Source organism: Taudactylus pleione, unplaced genomic scaffold (assembly GCF_031769625.1).
Source record: "Taudactylus pleione unplaced genomic scaffold, aTauple2 ptg000781l, whole genome shotgun sequence".
NCBI classification, from domain to species: Eukaryota; Metazoa; Chordata; class Amphibia; order Anura; family Myobatrachidae; genus Taudactylus; species Taudactylus pleione.
Genome location: NW_028285183.1, coordinates 2,084,060 through 2,100,000, shown reverse-complemented (window position 1 = coordinate 2,100,000; position 15,941 = coordinate 2,084,060). Strand labels below are relative to the sequence as shown.

Genomic DNA, 15,941 nt, shown 5'->3' with positions numbered 1-15,941 from the left:
CCAACCTGGCTTTTTATAAATTAAGGGATACTCAGTTTTGAAAGTGATTGGTACTGTACTTTCTTTCTAATGATATAGACTTTTGTAGCCATAATGCTAGTCATCACTACAGAAAGCAACAATTTTCTACATATGGGAGGAGGCACCAATTGTGGGCATAACACAATTCACTTTGGGTACCGAGTCGAACCGAGTCCCAGTTCAGATCATCCTGCGGTTCAGAACTTGGATTTAAAAATCAAACTCTGGTTTTAGATTGCAAGCTATCAGGTGAAAATTATGTCATTTTAGCTAATTATTTATTTATTTTTTTAAATACAGATCCAAAACCAAAACACATGAGAGTGGTTTTGCAAAACTAAATTACAAAAATGAATCCGGATCCAAAACCAAAACCTGGGGGTCGGCGCACATCACTAGTGATTGCCTCTGCTCATGGGTACAATATTGCCCTGGACTATAGAAAATATACATTTTTCATAGATACTGTAGGTCAAGAGCAATACATGTTCCCTGTCAATCTCATGACTGCAAGTGTGCAGAGCACCTACATTGAAAGCAGGTAGTCAGCAATTTCAAACAATATGCCCACTTATTGTCTGGTGATCAACTGTGATTACCAGCAAAAATCAATGTGCACAATAGAGAAATTTAATTTTCCATAGATGGTTAGAGGTCACACTCTGCCCTATCTCCCTCAAAATATTCTTCAGACACTTGAGTATACCTTGGTTGTTTGAATGAGGCCCCTTTTCCAAACAATGTGGCCTCTTTTCTGATGACCACTAGACAGTCAATGAAACTTAACATAATGTATAGTTCTAAAGTTTAGATTTTCCTCATCAGGTGTCAAATAAAAAAGGGTTCCCTTCATTTAATGCAGTATATTTTCTAGTTTAAACATAGTTGGCCTTGTTGGACTAACATATTATCCCTACACATAGCAAGCATATTTTTAAAAATCCATTTTTTTTTCAAGTGCAGACTTTTTTTTAAAGAAAATTCTATCTCATAAAATACTGCTACAGTAGTTTCAATTTTGAGAAGGTACATCAATGCTGCAGTAAGAACCACAAAGTAATTATTTTATATAAAAAAAGTGTTTGCTTTAATTACATTTTCATGAACTTTCAAATAAAAAAAACTTTTTGTGGGGAATTTTTGGTTAACTTTTATTTGACCTGTTAGAGCAAAAAGTTTAATGCTAGAGTATTTTCTGGAACTGCAATGTCTGTATAAAAATGAGGTATAATTTCTGTAAGTATTAAAGAAAAACATCAGTGATATTGTTGAAATGTTACAAGCACAATCTTCAAAAAATGGTCTCAGTATAGGACTAAGAAAATCTTGATCAGAAAAGGGATTAATGAATTTGGCATCTATAATTGAAGTACTGCATGTGTTGAAGACATACTTAGGACTATGTAGCTTTGGGTGAGAACATCAGTTCCACAGCAAGAGTATTTGTTGAATTGTAATGCTCCATCTGAAAATTTCCCAAATAAAAAATACTTAATCAACAATATGCAAGTGAATAAAATCTATATAAAATTAATTAACACTGGTGGCGAGGTGGTGGAATGCTATGGGGCTCTCTTTGTTTTGTGGGAACTTGTTCTCCCGATTTATTTTTTCACCTTGTAGTATTATCTATGTTAATAGTCTTCTCATGATATATGTGTGGCCTTAAGGATAAATTTAAGAGGTCTTTGGTTCTGCACTTTGTCAAGACCCATGATTCTAGTATCTCCTAAAAATTTGGCTAATGGGTAGTCGTATCTTGTCACTTAAAAGACCCTTTGTTGTTGTTTTTTTTTATTCTACTTTTCACACCCACTCCCATGACATGTCTATGCTAATTAGTTAATATTTTAGTTTTGTTTGTCATAAGGTTCAGGTTGAACTCCAGAGAAAATGTGTTTTCCTTAGTGGCCACCTCTTTTATTCTGCTAGTGGTACTGTATAATTATGAGGTTCTTGCTAGGGCAATTTTTTGTCCAAAGTCCCTTTGATCCCAGTGTTTTGTTTTTGTGATTTTTATGCCATTCTGGATGATTATTTGGATAGTTGGCTAGAGACTCTCCATCCCACCATACATAATGGTTCTTTCACCTTCTCCCGTCTAGTTTCTGAGATGGGGTTGGTGAATGCCTGGTACTCTAAGAACACTGAGGTGTGCTGCTACTCTTGCTTCTCCTCAACTCATCATGCCTTTTCTCGCATTAATTTGTAGTTGGATTCTTATTGTTTACATGGTCTCATTTGTCCTAGGGTGTTTTGGACAACTCCCTCCTGTTACTGGCTTTTGATTTTTGTTTCCTCAGAGGAGCTTCCTTTTGAAGGTTTAACCCTTTTTGTCTAGTGCAGATGGGAGTGACTTCTGGTGTGCTTGAGAGCCTTTCTTTGCTTATAATGCTGCTGTTGCTTGTACTCTGGTACTTTGGGGTGTTTTTAAGTCTCTTCTTCAATGCACTTTGATTTCTCAAGTAGCACAACTGAAGATATTTCACATAAAGTGAGAGGTGGAACTTGACCAGAGAAGTTGGGACTTGGAACAAAATTACCTTTAGAGCTGGCAGGCCACTGATAGAATTTAATGACTAATAATATTATTTCAAAGAGATTGGACTAATTTTATTTTAGATTAATTCAGGCGTTGGCTCTCTTTTCAGCCCATGATTCTTATGTGCAGGTGGATAGAACTAGTACATTTCTCATATGGATTGAGGTGAGATTACCCTCTGTACTGTGCACAGACTGGTTGATGAAGCTGATGTTGTTCATACTACTACTCAATCTATACCTAGGGCATTTTATGATTACTTTGTTGATGTTTACAGTATGCTTCCCCAGCCAATTACACTCAGAATAAGTTGGCTTCTTATCTGGACTAAATATCCCTGCCATCTCTGTCACCTAACAGCTATGACTTTTAGCACTCCCCCATTTCCTTGGAGGAGATTGAGGATGCCATTAAATCCTTCCCAGGTAGTAAGGCTCCTTATGTATATGGCCTGCCTATTGAGCTTTAAAAGACTCATCGCTCTTTTATGTCCCTAAGTTGCTTGAGACATTTAATGATCTTTCTGTCCAGTGTCTCCATAAATGTTTGTAAATTCAGGTCTATATCCTTCATAGGGTTAATTGACAATGGAGTGTTTAGTGAAACTTGGGAGGCTGGCTTCAACCTCCTGTCCTAAATGCAGTTGTTAGGATGCTGGCTTCTGGCATTTGCTTTTGTCTTTCCCTATGGTTTCCTCCTGCAGGACTCATATTCTGGGTTGTATAACTGATTCCGGGATACACCGGTTACTGTCTTCTCCGAGGCTTTGTATTTTTTTATTTGGTTTTGCAGATGTATTGAGTCATTACCTACAAACATATGTTACAGTTCTTCTTACTTTGGCAAAGTGTGTATTGTTAGGACCTGGATGGCCCTACAGGTCCCTACTCTATCCTCCTTGATCGGTTTAGGTAATACTACTGTCTCCCATAAAAGGTTCATGTAAACTAAATGTAAATGCCCATTGAAATATGATAACATTTGGTGCATTATGAAATTCACTCTTGATCAGGAGTCCTCTTATGCCTTATTCTCCTGTTATTGTCCTTATGTGTGTACCCGCCACCTTGCTGTCTTTTATATTTTTATACTCGGTTATATGGGAGGGTTGTCTATTTTTAGTTCACCCACCTTAAGTTATGTCCTATTCTCATATTGTTGTTATTTTGTTGTTAAGCTGTTATCTGTTTGACACTGTTTATCTCTGTACTGATATTGCTAACTACAGTAGTGTGTGCTCTATGCTTATATTGTACTTTTAGCTGTTTTTCTGTGGTTTTTTTTACCAGTTTAACTTGAGAAATCTTTTCAATAAACACACTTGATTAAAAAAGATAGATAGAATACAGTACAACATATAGTTTATTTAGTTTGTTTCACATAGTTAAGATTTATATGTTATATGTTAGCACACATTTCAGCGAAAATTACTACTCAAATGTTAATTATATCACATATGGCATAGAAATAAAAAATCCTGCAAAAAATAAAATTGAGAACTAACAAGTGAAAAAAAATATTCAGATTTTAATAGTACTGTACCTGTTCAACAATTCCTCCATTCTGTGAGCTATGCATATTTTATCTATTAGTGGTGAAAAACATAATGAATCTAATTTGGCAGACACAGGATGTCAAAAGCTTTAGTACTTTAGTATGAAGTTAATTTTGAATAGATGTCCACAAAATGTTCTTTACCTCTTTCACAAAGTTAATTATAAATGCTACAGAAAAAATGCATGTATCTTGAATTACTGCTTATTAAAATTACATCACAATTCTACAGAAAATAAAATGATTTTACTGGAAGTAGCATTAGCGGATTCCTTGGAATATAATTGTACCCCATTACAAATAATGATTTAATTGAACTGTAAAGGTTCCCTGCAGGCCACACAACCAAACTTCATTCTTCAGAATTTATTTAAAAATATCTATTTAGCAATTTGTCCATATACAGCCATGGCCCCAAATATTGAGAATTACACAAGTGTTGGTTTTCACAAAGTCTGCTGCTTCAGTGTTTTTAGACCTTTTTGTCAGATGTTACCAGGGCCATAGAGAGTGCTGCTGGGCCCAGGTAAAGAGGGGCATGGTCTAATCATGGGAGGTGTGGCCATGCTCCCTTGTGATAAAAAACACTAGGCTGATGTGACTGAAAGGGGAGGAAGGGGGGTCGGCACTGGACCCAGACCCCAGCCGGGCCTCTCTGGAAGCTCGGGCCCTGGTAAATTGTACTCAACCCCCCCACCCCCTCAGCACCCCTGAATGTTACTATGGTGTACTGATGTAAATTAAAAGCATTTCATAAGTGTCAAAGGCTTTTATTGACAATTGCATTAAGTTTATGCAAATATTTGCAGTGTTGACCCTTCTTTTTCAATGCCTCTGCAATTCGCTCTGGCATGCTGTCAATCAACTTCTGGGCCACATGCTGACTGATGGCCACCCATTCTTGCCTAATCACTGCTTGGAGTTTATCAGAATTTGTGGGTTTTCATTTGTTCACCCGCCTCTTGAGGATTGACCACAAGTTCTCAATTGGATTAAGGGGATTGGGGAGTTTCATGGCCATGGACCCAAAATTTTGATGTTTTGTTCCCCGAGCCACTTAGTTAACACTTTTGCCTTATGGCAAGGTGCTCCATCATGCTGGAAAGGCATTGTTCATCACCAAACTATTCTTGGATGGTTGCGAGAAGTTGCTCTTGGAGGATGTTTTGGTACCATTCTTTATTCATGGCTGTGTTCTTAGGCAAAATTGTGAGCAAGCCCACTCCCTTGGCTGAGAGGCAACCCTACACATGAATGGTCTCAGGATGCTTTACTGTTGGCATGACATAGGACTGATGGTAGCACTCACCTTTCCTTCTCTGGACAAGCATTTTTCCAGGTGCCCCAAACAATCTGAAAGGGGATTCATCAAAGAAAATAACTTTACCCCAGTTCTCAGCGGTCCAATCCCTGTGCCTTTTGCAGAATATCAGTCTGTTCCTGATATTTTTCCTGGAGAGAAGTGGCTTCTTTGCTGCCCTTCTTGACACCAGGCCATACTCCAAAAGTCTTTGTCCTGTGTCATGCCAACAGTAAAGCATCCTGAGACCATTCACGTGTGGGGTGGCTTATCAGCCAAGGGGGTGGGATCACTCACAATATTGCCTAAGAACACATCCATGAATAAAGAATGGTACCAAAACATCCTGAAAAGAGCAACTTCTCCCAACCATCCAAGAACAGTTTGGTGACGAACAATGCCTTTTCCAGCATGATGGAGCACCTTGCCATAAGGCAAAAGTGATAACTAAGTGGCTAAGGGGAACAAAACATTGAAATTTTGGTTCCATGGCCAGGAAACTCCCCAGACCCACTGAGAACTTGTGGTCAATCCTCAAGAGACGGGTGGACAAACAAAAACCCACAAATTCTGACAAACTCCAAGCAGTGATAAGGCAAGAATGGGTGGTAATCAGTTAGTTTGTGGCCCAGAAAATTATTGACAGCATGCCAGGGCAAATTGCAGATGTCTTGAAAAAGAAGGGTCAACACTGCAAATATTGACTCTTTGCATAAACTTAATGTAATTGTCAATAAAAGTCTTTGACACTTATGAAATTCTTGTAATTTTACGTTTGTATACCATAGTAGCATCTGAGAAAAAGTTCTAAAACACTGAAGCAGCAAATGTTGTGAAAACCAATACTTGTGTCATTCTCAAAACTTTTGCCATGGCTGTACATTGCTGCATTATGACAGTTTTATGATACATTATTTTGTATAAAAATGGCTTTTATTACATAGTATAGCAAATTGTTTTCCATACACATTGTTAAATAAACAGAACAAGGTTATAAAATTCACAATTTTAGTTAAACTCATGTTGCAAAAGTTTGTAAAGCTGTAAAGCATGTGCAATTGAAAATAATAGCTGCACTCAATGCTAATCTCTTAATCTCATATTTATAAACATGCCTTACATTTCGTTAAAGAATTTTAAATTTAACATAATTATATTAATGGACAAATACCATTACCAGAATTTTGAGCTATACTTGAAAACATAATATCTGTTACTTTTGTGGTTTGGATTTTAGTGTCTCTACATTTACTGTAGACAGAGTTAACTGTTGCCATTAATGATGTCACAAAAGGAAATTAGAGCAACTCTTAATCACTTTTTTGTTTTTTTTGTAATGACTCAGCTTTTTATTTGCAATTAATACATAATGTATTTTTTATGCGTTATATTGAATATTAAAAATATTGATCTGCCTCAATAAAGTTTTAACTATTAAGCCACTAACCAAGACAACCATTTATCAACAATAATAGTCAGGATGAGATTTATTTTAGTAGTATTTTAAATATATTTTAACTTTTCTTTGATGTTCAGCATATTTTGCATCATAGTTATTTTTATATTTTTAGTACAGCACCAATTTTTCCAGCACCTAACTACAGTATTTTCTTTTCCAAAGTATACAAACTATTAGCAAAATACTAAAGTTTTGGAGTGTTTAGACAATGTTTAAATAAATGTTTAGAAAACATTTTTTATCGACAGTTCCCTGATTAGTCAGAAGAGTCTCTTTCAACAATAGAAGTTAATACAGATGTGAATAAATATTATGAATTTTCAAACTGTTTTGTATGTTAAGTAAATATAACCTAATTTTTGGACAGATTTTAAAAAAGCATTATTGATATATATATATGTCTGTTTTATTTTAGGCTTTTTAACTTGATCTACAATGGAAAAACTGTTCGGTTATCTGTTGTTCATTGGCATGGCGGTGAGAGCTGAGATCTGTCCTAAGCGCTGTGCCTGTCAAAATTTATCTCCAAATCTTGCAACCTTGTGTGACAAGAAAGGGTTGCTCTTTATCCCACCAAACATCAACCGAAAAACTGTAGAACTACGACTAGCTGATAATTTTGTTACAAGTATAAAAAGGAAGGATTTTGCTAATATGACAAGTCTGGTGGACTTGACACTGTCAAGGAATACAATAAGTTACATTACACCTCATGCATTTTCTGACTTACGCAATTTAAGAGCATTGCATTTGAACAGCAATCGATTGACTAAAGTCACAAATGATATATTTAGTGGACTTTTGAACCTACACCATTTGATACTCAACAACAACCAACTGACATTAATTTCATCTACAGCCTTTGATGATGTTTTAGCTCTCGAGGAGCTTGATCTCTCTTATAATAACCTTGAAACCATACCTTGGGAGGCAGTGGAAAAGATGGTCAGTTTACACACTCTTAGTCTAGATCACAATATGATTGAACATATCCCAAAGGGGACTTTTTCCCACTTACACAAGCTAAATAGATTAGATGTGACATCAAACAAACTACAAAAATTACCACCAGATCCACTCTTTCAGCGAGCTCAGGTGCTAGCAACCTCAGGGATAATAAGCCCTTCTATGTTTGCATTGAGTTTTGGTGGTAATCCATTACATTGCAACTGTGAATTATTATGGCTGAGGCGCCTTATAAGAGAGGATGATTTGGAGACATGTGCTTCACCTCCCCTTCTTTCAGGACGATATTTCTGGTCCATCACAGAAGAAGACTTTTTATGTGAGCCACCACTTATCACAAGATATACACCAGATGTTGAAGTTTTAGAAGGACAAAGAGCAGTTTTAAAATGTAAAGCACTTGGTGACCCTGAGCCAGCAGTACACTGGATTTCCCCGGAAGGCAAGTTAATATCAAATGGAACACGGATTCTAGTATATGACAATGGAACACTGGACATTCTTATAACAACAGTCAAAGATGGTGGTCCTTTTGCATGTATTGCTTCTAACCCTGCAGGAGAAACAACCAAAACAATCAGTCTTCACATAATCAAACTTCCCCACCTAGTTAACAGCACAAACCATATTCATGAGACAGACCCCGGATCATCCGACATCTCAACTTCAACTAAATCTGGTTCAAATGCTAGTAGCAGCAATGGTGATACAAAATTGAACCAAGATAAAAAGGTAGTAGTAGCAGAAGCAACATCATCAACTGTACTTATTAAGTTCAATTTTCAAAGAAATATACCTGGAATTCGAATGTTCCAAATCCAGTATAATGGCACATATGATGATTCCCTAGTTTACAGGTAAGATTTAAATTTTCCCTATTTACTCTTATTTAGGTTGTTATTTTGCTGATAACATTTACAGAGCATTACCATGATTAACCAACCTGCAAAAGTTTATTCAAGTAATAGACTAAAATGGATTTAAAAGGACACAGAATTGGTGTCTCTGAATTGTAATGTGGACATTTTACTCTACATTCAAAGACGTCAATTTTGTTTCTTTTAAATTGTTCAGTTTTTTTAAGGTTTGGAAACCTTGTATTGTATATAGTCTTAGTCTAATGCTTGTTCATGTGGAACCTGTTTATTAGTTGATCTTATCATTAGGATATAGACAGGAGATGACTACTTTAATGTTATGGAAAGTGGTACATGTTCTTTTCCGTGTATAGTTTTGTGAGCACAGAGCCTGGCTCATGATATGAAATGAGATATGGTGGCTAGCAGCAAGCCAATAACTAAGAGATATATATTATAAGGAGCAGTGAGCCCAAGAGCACAGAGTAGTTATGTGAGGCTCCTGCCAACTGATTTTGGAATGTTGTGTTGTCAAATGCATCTCTGTATAACAACTAATATGTGTAATTTTATTTTCTTGGCACTTCTTTTCTATTTTATAAATTAATTTAATCCACTTGAACCAAAATTTATACAGGATCAATAAAGATCAAAATTACAAATTTCTAGAGTGGATTGACTTCTGCATACACACCATATACCGATTGCAGTTACTTACAGTAAGAGCCACCAGCACCATATTTCTAAATAAATCACTGGAAATATAGTGCTGGTGCCATATGTCTGAAGATTGTGCCAGAAGAATTGCACATAATGTATGCAAAAGGGGTTGGGTACGGGATCCCAATGGTCAGTATGCCGACAGTCTAATTGCCAATAGCGGCATCCCGACAGTAAGAATCCTGAAAGATTTCTGTAAGTATTATAACCCTAACCTTCCCCTCCACAGATTGTTCAAGGCAGTATTTGTATTGCAAGCCATTAGGGTCTTAAAGTGATTTATTTAAAAAAATAATTTAAAACTGCTTGCCTAAATTTTAAACTCATACTCTGTAGAAGCTCCAAGTTTACACAGATGAAAGATTTTGCACTAAAAAATGAGTTAGTCCCTACCTGTGAATCATTATAAAGGACAACTTTAATGGATTGAAGACCTCCTAGTAAAAGGCTACAAAATAATTTCCTAGTGCTTGGAAATCCCAGTAAGCACTGTTTGATCAATTGTGAGGAAATGGAAGTTGCATAATACCACCCAGACACTTCCTAGACAAGGTCATCTCAAGAGGCTATGGAATCACAATAATTATATGGTCTGGAACAATCTGATAAGGCTCCAATCTGTTGACCTTTTAAGGAGCTGAATCATTTTGCACACCACTGTAACAAATGTTCCAAGGATCCTCCTTTTACAAACTTATTGTGTACTGACAGTTAATATTAGTTATGCTTTAACATTACTGTTTGTACAAGTCTTCATTTCCTTGGTTATTATATTGTATTTTGAGCAATAATATATTTAATGATACCTATAGTTAATTATATTGGTAATAAAGATAAGTCACATAAATATTGTGAGACGTGAGTGGCAAAGATTACCATCTTTATTAACCAAAATTCATACTTAAAAAGGTAGTTGATGCCAAACTAACAATTTTCACTTACAATTGTGATGGCTTATGGAGAGGTGAACATTATTAACATAAACCCTCTCCAATGATTACATAAACTACAATGTAATTATAGAAACTGATGGAAATAGAATCATGTACAATATGAGGGATTCTTTATCTTTTATTTAGTGAGAATTGTAATATGTTACAAAACAAAGTAAAAAAAGGGAATTTAGGGTACTTTCATTTCTGTAAAAAAATCAGAAATAATTGGAAAAAATACCCACTGTTGCTAGCGATTCTTATTTGAAAATGTGTATGGGTTCTTTGTATTTTTCACTTATTGAAAATTGTACTTGAACTGTTTTCACTGTGTGTGTGCTTTGGAGAGCATGTAAGCACAGATAGTAATTTTGTTTAGTAAAAGTTGGACTGTTAAATCAAATATCATGTGTACAGTGTGTCCATCCAAACAAGTGCATTACAGCAATGTGGCCCTTGGGGTCTGTGAAGAGAAGGGTGAAGAAGTGGACTTTATTGCAGGTCTCAGACCACTGAAATTCTAAAGATTATTTCAGCTGTTACAAAACAAACTTTCCAGTACTATTAAAAAGAAATTTGAATTTAAAAATCAACTGACACTACTTGTCATGAGAATGTCAGAATAGATGATATTAATGTGTGATATAAGATTTGTGGTTCAATATTATAAGCCTGCATTTAAATGTATATTTAACTCAAAGAATGAACATTACTGTGTTAGAGAATAAAATGCAGAAAACCATACAAAATGCTCTATTTGATGTATCCATCAAGCTGAAACAAGCTAAAAAATATTCAAATCAGCTATAATCATGTTCAAACCTGTTTGTCTTGCTCAAAATTTGCTAATTTCTTAAATCTAAAGTTTATAATTAATTGCACATTTTTGAAAATTGGATTTTGTCAGTTGTTTCACTGACCCAAGCAGACTGAGATACCACTGTTGTTATCAGCTATTTGGTGTGATTTGCCAGCAAAAGAGAACAAAAGGACCAAACATGATCCAATAAAAATGTAATTTAAAAACAGTGGGAAAATAAATATTTTTGGTGTTCACGTTGAGCAAAATGATCACCTCTTGTATAACCAGATTGATTGTAAGCTTGAGAGCAGGGTCTTTTTTCCTCTTTGGCTGTATCTTATTATCCAGTCTTGTTTTATTGCTGTTTGTTTCCAATCGAAAAGTGCAATGGAACATGTTGGGGCTATGAAAATATCTGTACTAAATAAATAAAATGTAACTATGAGCCATTGTGCTGAAAATAGGTCTGGAAGAATATACTGGTTATTGTGAATGTAGCTATCTAAAATAGAAGAAGACAACTGTCTATTTAGAATAAATTGCTATATATTTGAGAATTTAAAGAGTTAAAAAAGATTATAGCAAATATAAATAGGAAATGTTAATATAATTCAAAAAGATTATATTTTAACTGTCTTAATTCCATCTAAAACTAAGGGGGAGATTCACCAAACCTTCTAAAGAAGTCAAGTAAACTAAAGTAAAGTAAAGAAGTCACCGATAAGATTTTAGCAATCAATTATCTGGTACATTCTATAAAATCATAGCTAAAAGCTGATTGGTTGCTATGGTCTACAACTCTATGTGTCTTGTTGAAAAGGTGTGATACATCTCCTTCCTAAATCCTTTAACTTTAAATGTAATTTATTCAAACAATTTAAATCAAGCGCTCCCAGAGTGTGTACAGCAGCTATCTATTTTGGAAGGTCAGAATACTGACCAATCAGCAATAGAGAATTAATATAATAGAAGTGCTTGTGTATAGAACAAATGTAAAATTAGACAATAAGTTACATTTAATATAATATAAGTTCTTGTGTATAGAACAAATGTAAAATTAGGTCAGAATATATGGAGAAATGAGCAACATGTAAAGTAAAATATCTAAAACAGTGGCCAACTCTAAGAGTAAACTAAATGTGTGATGTGTAAAAATACTAATTACAGGACCAGCAATGTTGAATCAGAGACAGACAAGCAAACATATAACACAGTAAATGTTTAACAGCACTTTCCGTGAGTAGATATGTGGCGTTTAAACATGCAGTTCCCCCGTTACAGCCGTTAAGGGACGGATGCAGGTGGACAGGGCTTGGGTCTGACCCTACCTTTCCCTATACATGATCCCGTGTCCTGCACGATGATCTCCTGATGCTCTGCCGCTATCGGAAGCGCTCATGGTTGCTGTCAGCTACTTGAAGGGATAGTGGTGCACTGGATGACTTGTGCTCCTGTGCAGCCTGGTTCAGGACGCCGCTTGATTACAGCTCCCACTCCAATTGCTCATCAGTGCTCATCAGGTGGTAATAGGTGACTGGGGTAATCAGTATCACCAACGTGTTTCATCAATACAGACTTTTTCAAGGTGTTACTGTAATTAAGTGGCGTCTTGAACCAGGCTGCACAGGAGCACGAGTCATCCAGTGGACCACTATCCCTTCAAGCAGCTGACAGCAACCACGAGAGCTTTCGATAGTGGCAGAGCATCAGGAGATCACCGCACAGGATACAGGATCGTGTATAGGGAAAGGTAGGGTCAGACCCAAGACCTGTCCATCCGCATGTTTAAACACCACATACCTACTCACGGAAAGTGCTGTTAAACATTTACTGTGTTATATGTTTGTTTGTCCATCTCTGATTCAACATTGCTGGTCCTGTAATTAGTATTTTTCCGCATCACTGTCGTCGGCCACTGTTTTAGATATTTTACTTTATATGTTGCTCATTTCTCCATATATTCTGACCTAATTTTACATTTGTGCTATACACAAGCGCTTCTATTATATTAAGTGTAATTTATTGTCTAATTTTAGGACAGTTTAACATAAATTAATAAACATGTATTTCAAACATTCCAACTTAATCTCCAGATTCATAAACCACAATAACAAAGTTGTCAGTAATGCCTTTTTTGCCAGAATAAAAACTTGACTATCCCAAGAAAGCATGATTCCTGGTAGGAATATTAATGTACTGCAAGTGTGAATAATGTACTTGTGCAGTCTTATGAAAGATATCCTTCAAGAATACACTGTTATCAGTGATAGTTGAAGTGTGTAAAGGGCTAAATGAATACTTTAGGTTCAAATTTAATTCCATATATTCAGACATTTTAATTCAAAGACCTATTCACATATGAACATATTGATAATCAATCTGTCTCTGGTGTCTGTGATTGTAGATGGGGCAGTAGATTCTAAGCTCCAATGGGGCAGTATATCTCTGTTAAAGTATGGTAATATTCACGCTAGACTCAGAATAATATAATTAAACAATAAGAAAAAAAACCTCATTGTGAATAAATCAAATCTCAGTGTAAAACATTAATTATTAGCATTTTAGGGATCTTTTTTGCTTTGTGATTGTTTTAGGGGGTTAAGTAATATGTTCTGAGAGTATGGACTGGTGTGATTTCGGCAAGTTAACTACTAATTGTTTTTCTGTTAACTGTTTTTATCAAAGAAATATGGCAGTATATGAATTATGCAATCAAATACACTTACAATATCAAAATGTCATGAGATCAATATGAACAAGGATAGACATGATTAAAAAAAGATAGGATATTGTCAATAAACATGTTGAAAAATGGGAGCAAAATAAAGGGAGTTGATGGAACAAGAAGGGTAAGTGAGGCATTTTGGATCATGGGGTGGAGTATGCTCTGTGACGTTTCAGGTGGAGGGATATGTGAAAGATCTAGATGGTTGGGGAATGGGCGTTCACAGCTAAATTTAAAGTAGCAATCAGTCATCCAACCTTATATCTGATTGCCAAATTAAGTTTAGCGGCAAACTCGCAGAAATCACATTGGTTCCGTAATCTCAGAACCTATTACACAAGTTGCTTAGTCTGTATGAAACTGGGGTGTTGCATTTACAGTACTCTACATTTTGTACTAATATGCAACATGTTTTGATGCTTCCAACTGGGAATTGCCAGATATGCCTGAATTATCTGATTACACCATACTATGCAATATGTAATATTAGTATATTAAGGATAATATACATATGTTAAAGTTTGTGTAACTTGTTTCCATTATTAGTTTTGGAACTAGGTTCTACTGTAAACAAATTTTTAAATGCTAGTGGTTACCAGTGCTATGATTCTCCATTACTTCCTTCTAAATTTAAATAACCAGTAATGTTTCAAAAGATATTTTAGAAAATTAGATATATTTATTGACTTGTTAATTTCTATTACACTTTCATTTTGGTATTACTTGATGAAAGTGAATAACCTTCAATATGATTCCAAGACATAAAATTACAAGTACTCAGCTAATAGAAATGAAAATGTACTGTAGGTCTCATTTGATGGTAAATGGGATGTGTTTATATATAGAAGGAATCTGTATAACCGTTTTTTCAGGTCTTTTTAAATCCAGAGTTCAGGTTGGATGCTAAGAAACCACTTTTTAAAACTGAAAGTTGGTTCTATAATTGGATACAAGTTAGAAGAGGAGGTGGTATCTGCTGGACGTATTAGTGTTGCAAAGTATACTGGCTCACTATATAAAATAATTGTAATAATAATGTTTTACACATGCAACAAGAATTACGGTCAATATTATTGATTTGGCTCAGCCCAATACAATAGATGCAGCTGAGGTTTGCCAAGAAATTACCAATGCATGCAAAGTATTTTCATGTTGATGTCAGGAACATGCCTGTTAATCTGTATTCTAAAATGTAGGTCATTAGTGAATTTATTTTGAAAAGCAGAAAACTGCTGTAACATATTCACTGACCGTGCATTTCCCAGGTGCTCCCTGGCAATATTGAGAAGTAAACAATGCTTTTAAAATATGAAAAATCCATAATACTCAGATACATTTTCCTAATTGACCCATTAAGAATGCATGTTCCATTGATAGAGAGAGTGCTCTTTAGTAGCAAGCAGACCAAGAGATATTTTTGATAGCTAAGCGACTGCATTGCTATACAATAAAGAGAGAATTTCATGAGAGACAGAGACAGAGAGAATGATTTCCATTTGGTATAAAAATATAATTCTGTCTCTATAATGTGCAGCAATGCAGACACAAAGCTATAAAATATATATACAGTGATCAGGTTTAAATACATTTCTGTCAACGTAGGTATTTAGGGTTGTCACACTGATCAATCTCTATGATATAACAGTGACAGAAAACATAAATACAATATAACAGTGACAGAAAATGCTTTTGATGCCGACCAAATAATGGACAACTACTGCTCTTATCATTATTACTGTCTCACTTGATTTCTATAAGGATGCATTTCAATTTACCACAAGAATTTCTTGTGAAGCCTGCACAAAAAGTAGCAGGGGAGAGGGAACAATCATTTGTGGCAGGGGGTATAAATAAAAATAAAAAATTTACATCAGTGGAGCACAGTAATATCAGAGCTGTAACTAGACCTTTTGGTGCCATTGGCCAAAAAGAGCATTGGCGCCTCCCCAACACACACATTTTTTCAAACATAGACTTAAGACATGCACCTGAAAAGAGGGTGTGGCCTCATGGGGAGTGGGCATGACAAGTCTAATTTGTCCCATACAATGTTGAAGGGGAAA

At 35.5% G+C, this 15,941-nt stretch overlaps 1 protein-coding gene across 1 annotated transcript in view; it reads left to right on the top strand.

Annotated features, from left to right (window-relative positions):
- LRFN5 (leucine rich repeat and fibronectin type III domain containing 5) overlaps window positions 1-15,941 on the top strand; it is a 335,098-nt gene that overhangs the window by 316,059 nt on the left and 3,098 nt on the right. Inside the window, exon 3 of the mRNA XM_088457729.1 lies at window positions 7,292-8,699. Coding sequence (XP_088313855.1) covers window positions 7,312-8,699 — 1,388 coding nt within the window. The 5' untranslated portion in view covers window positions 7,292-7,311. The remainder of the gene's footprint in view (window positions 1-7,291; window positions 8,700-15,941) is intronic.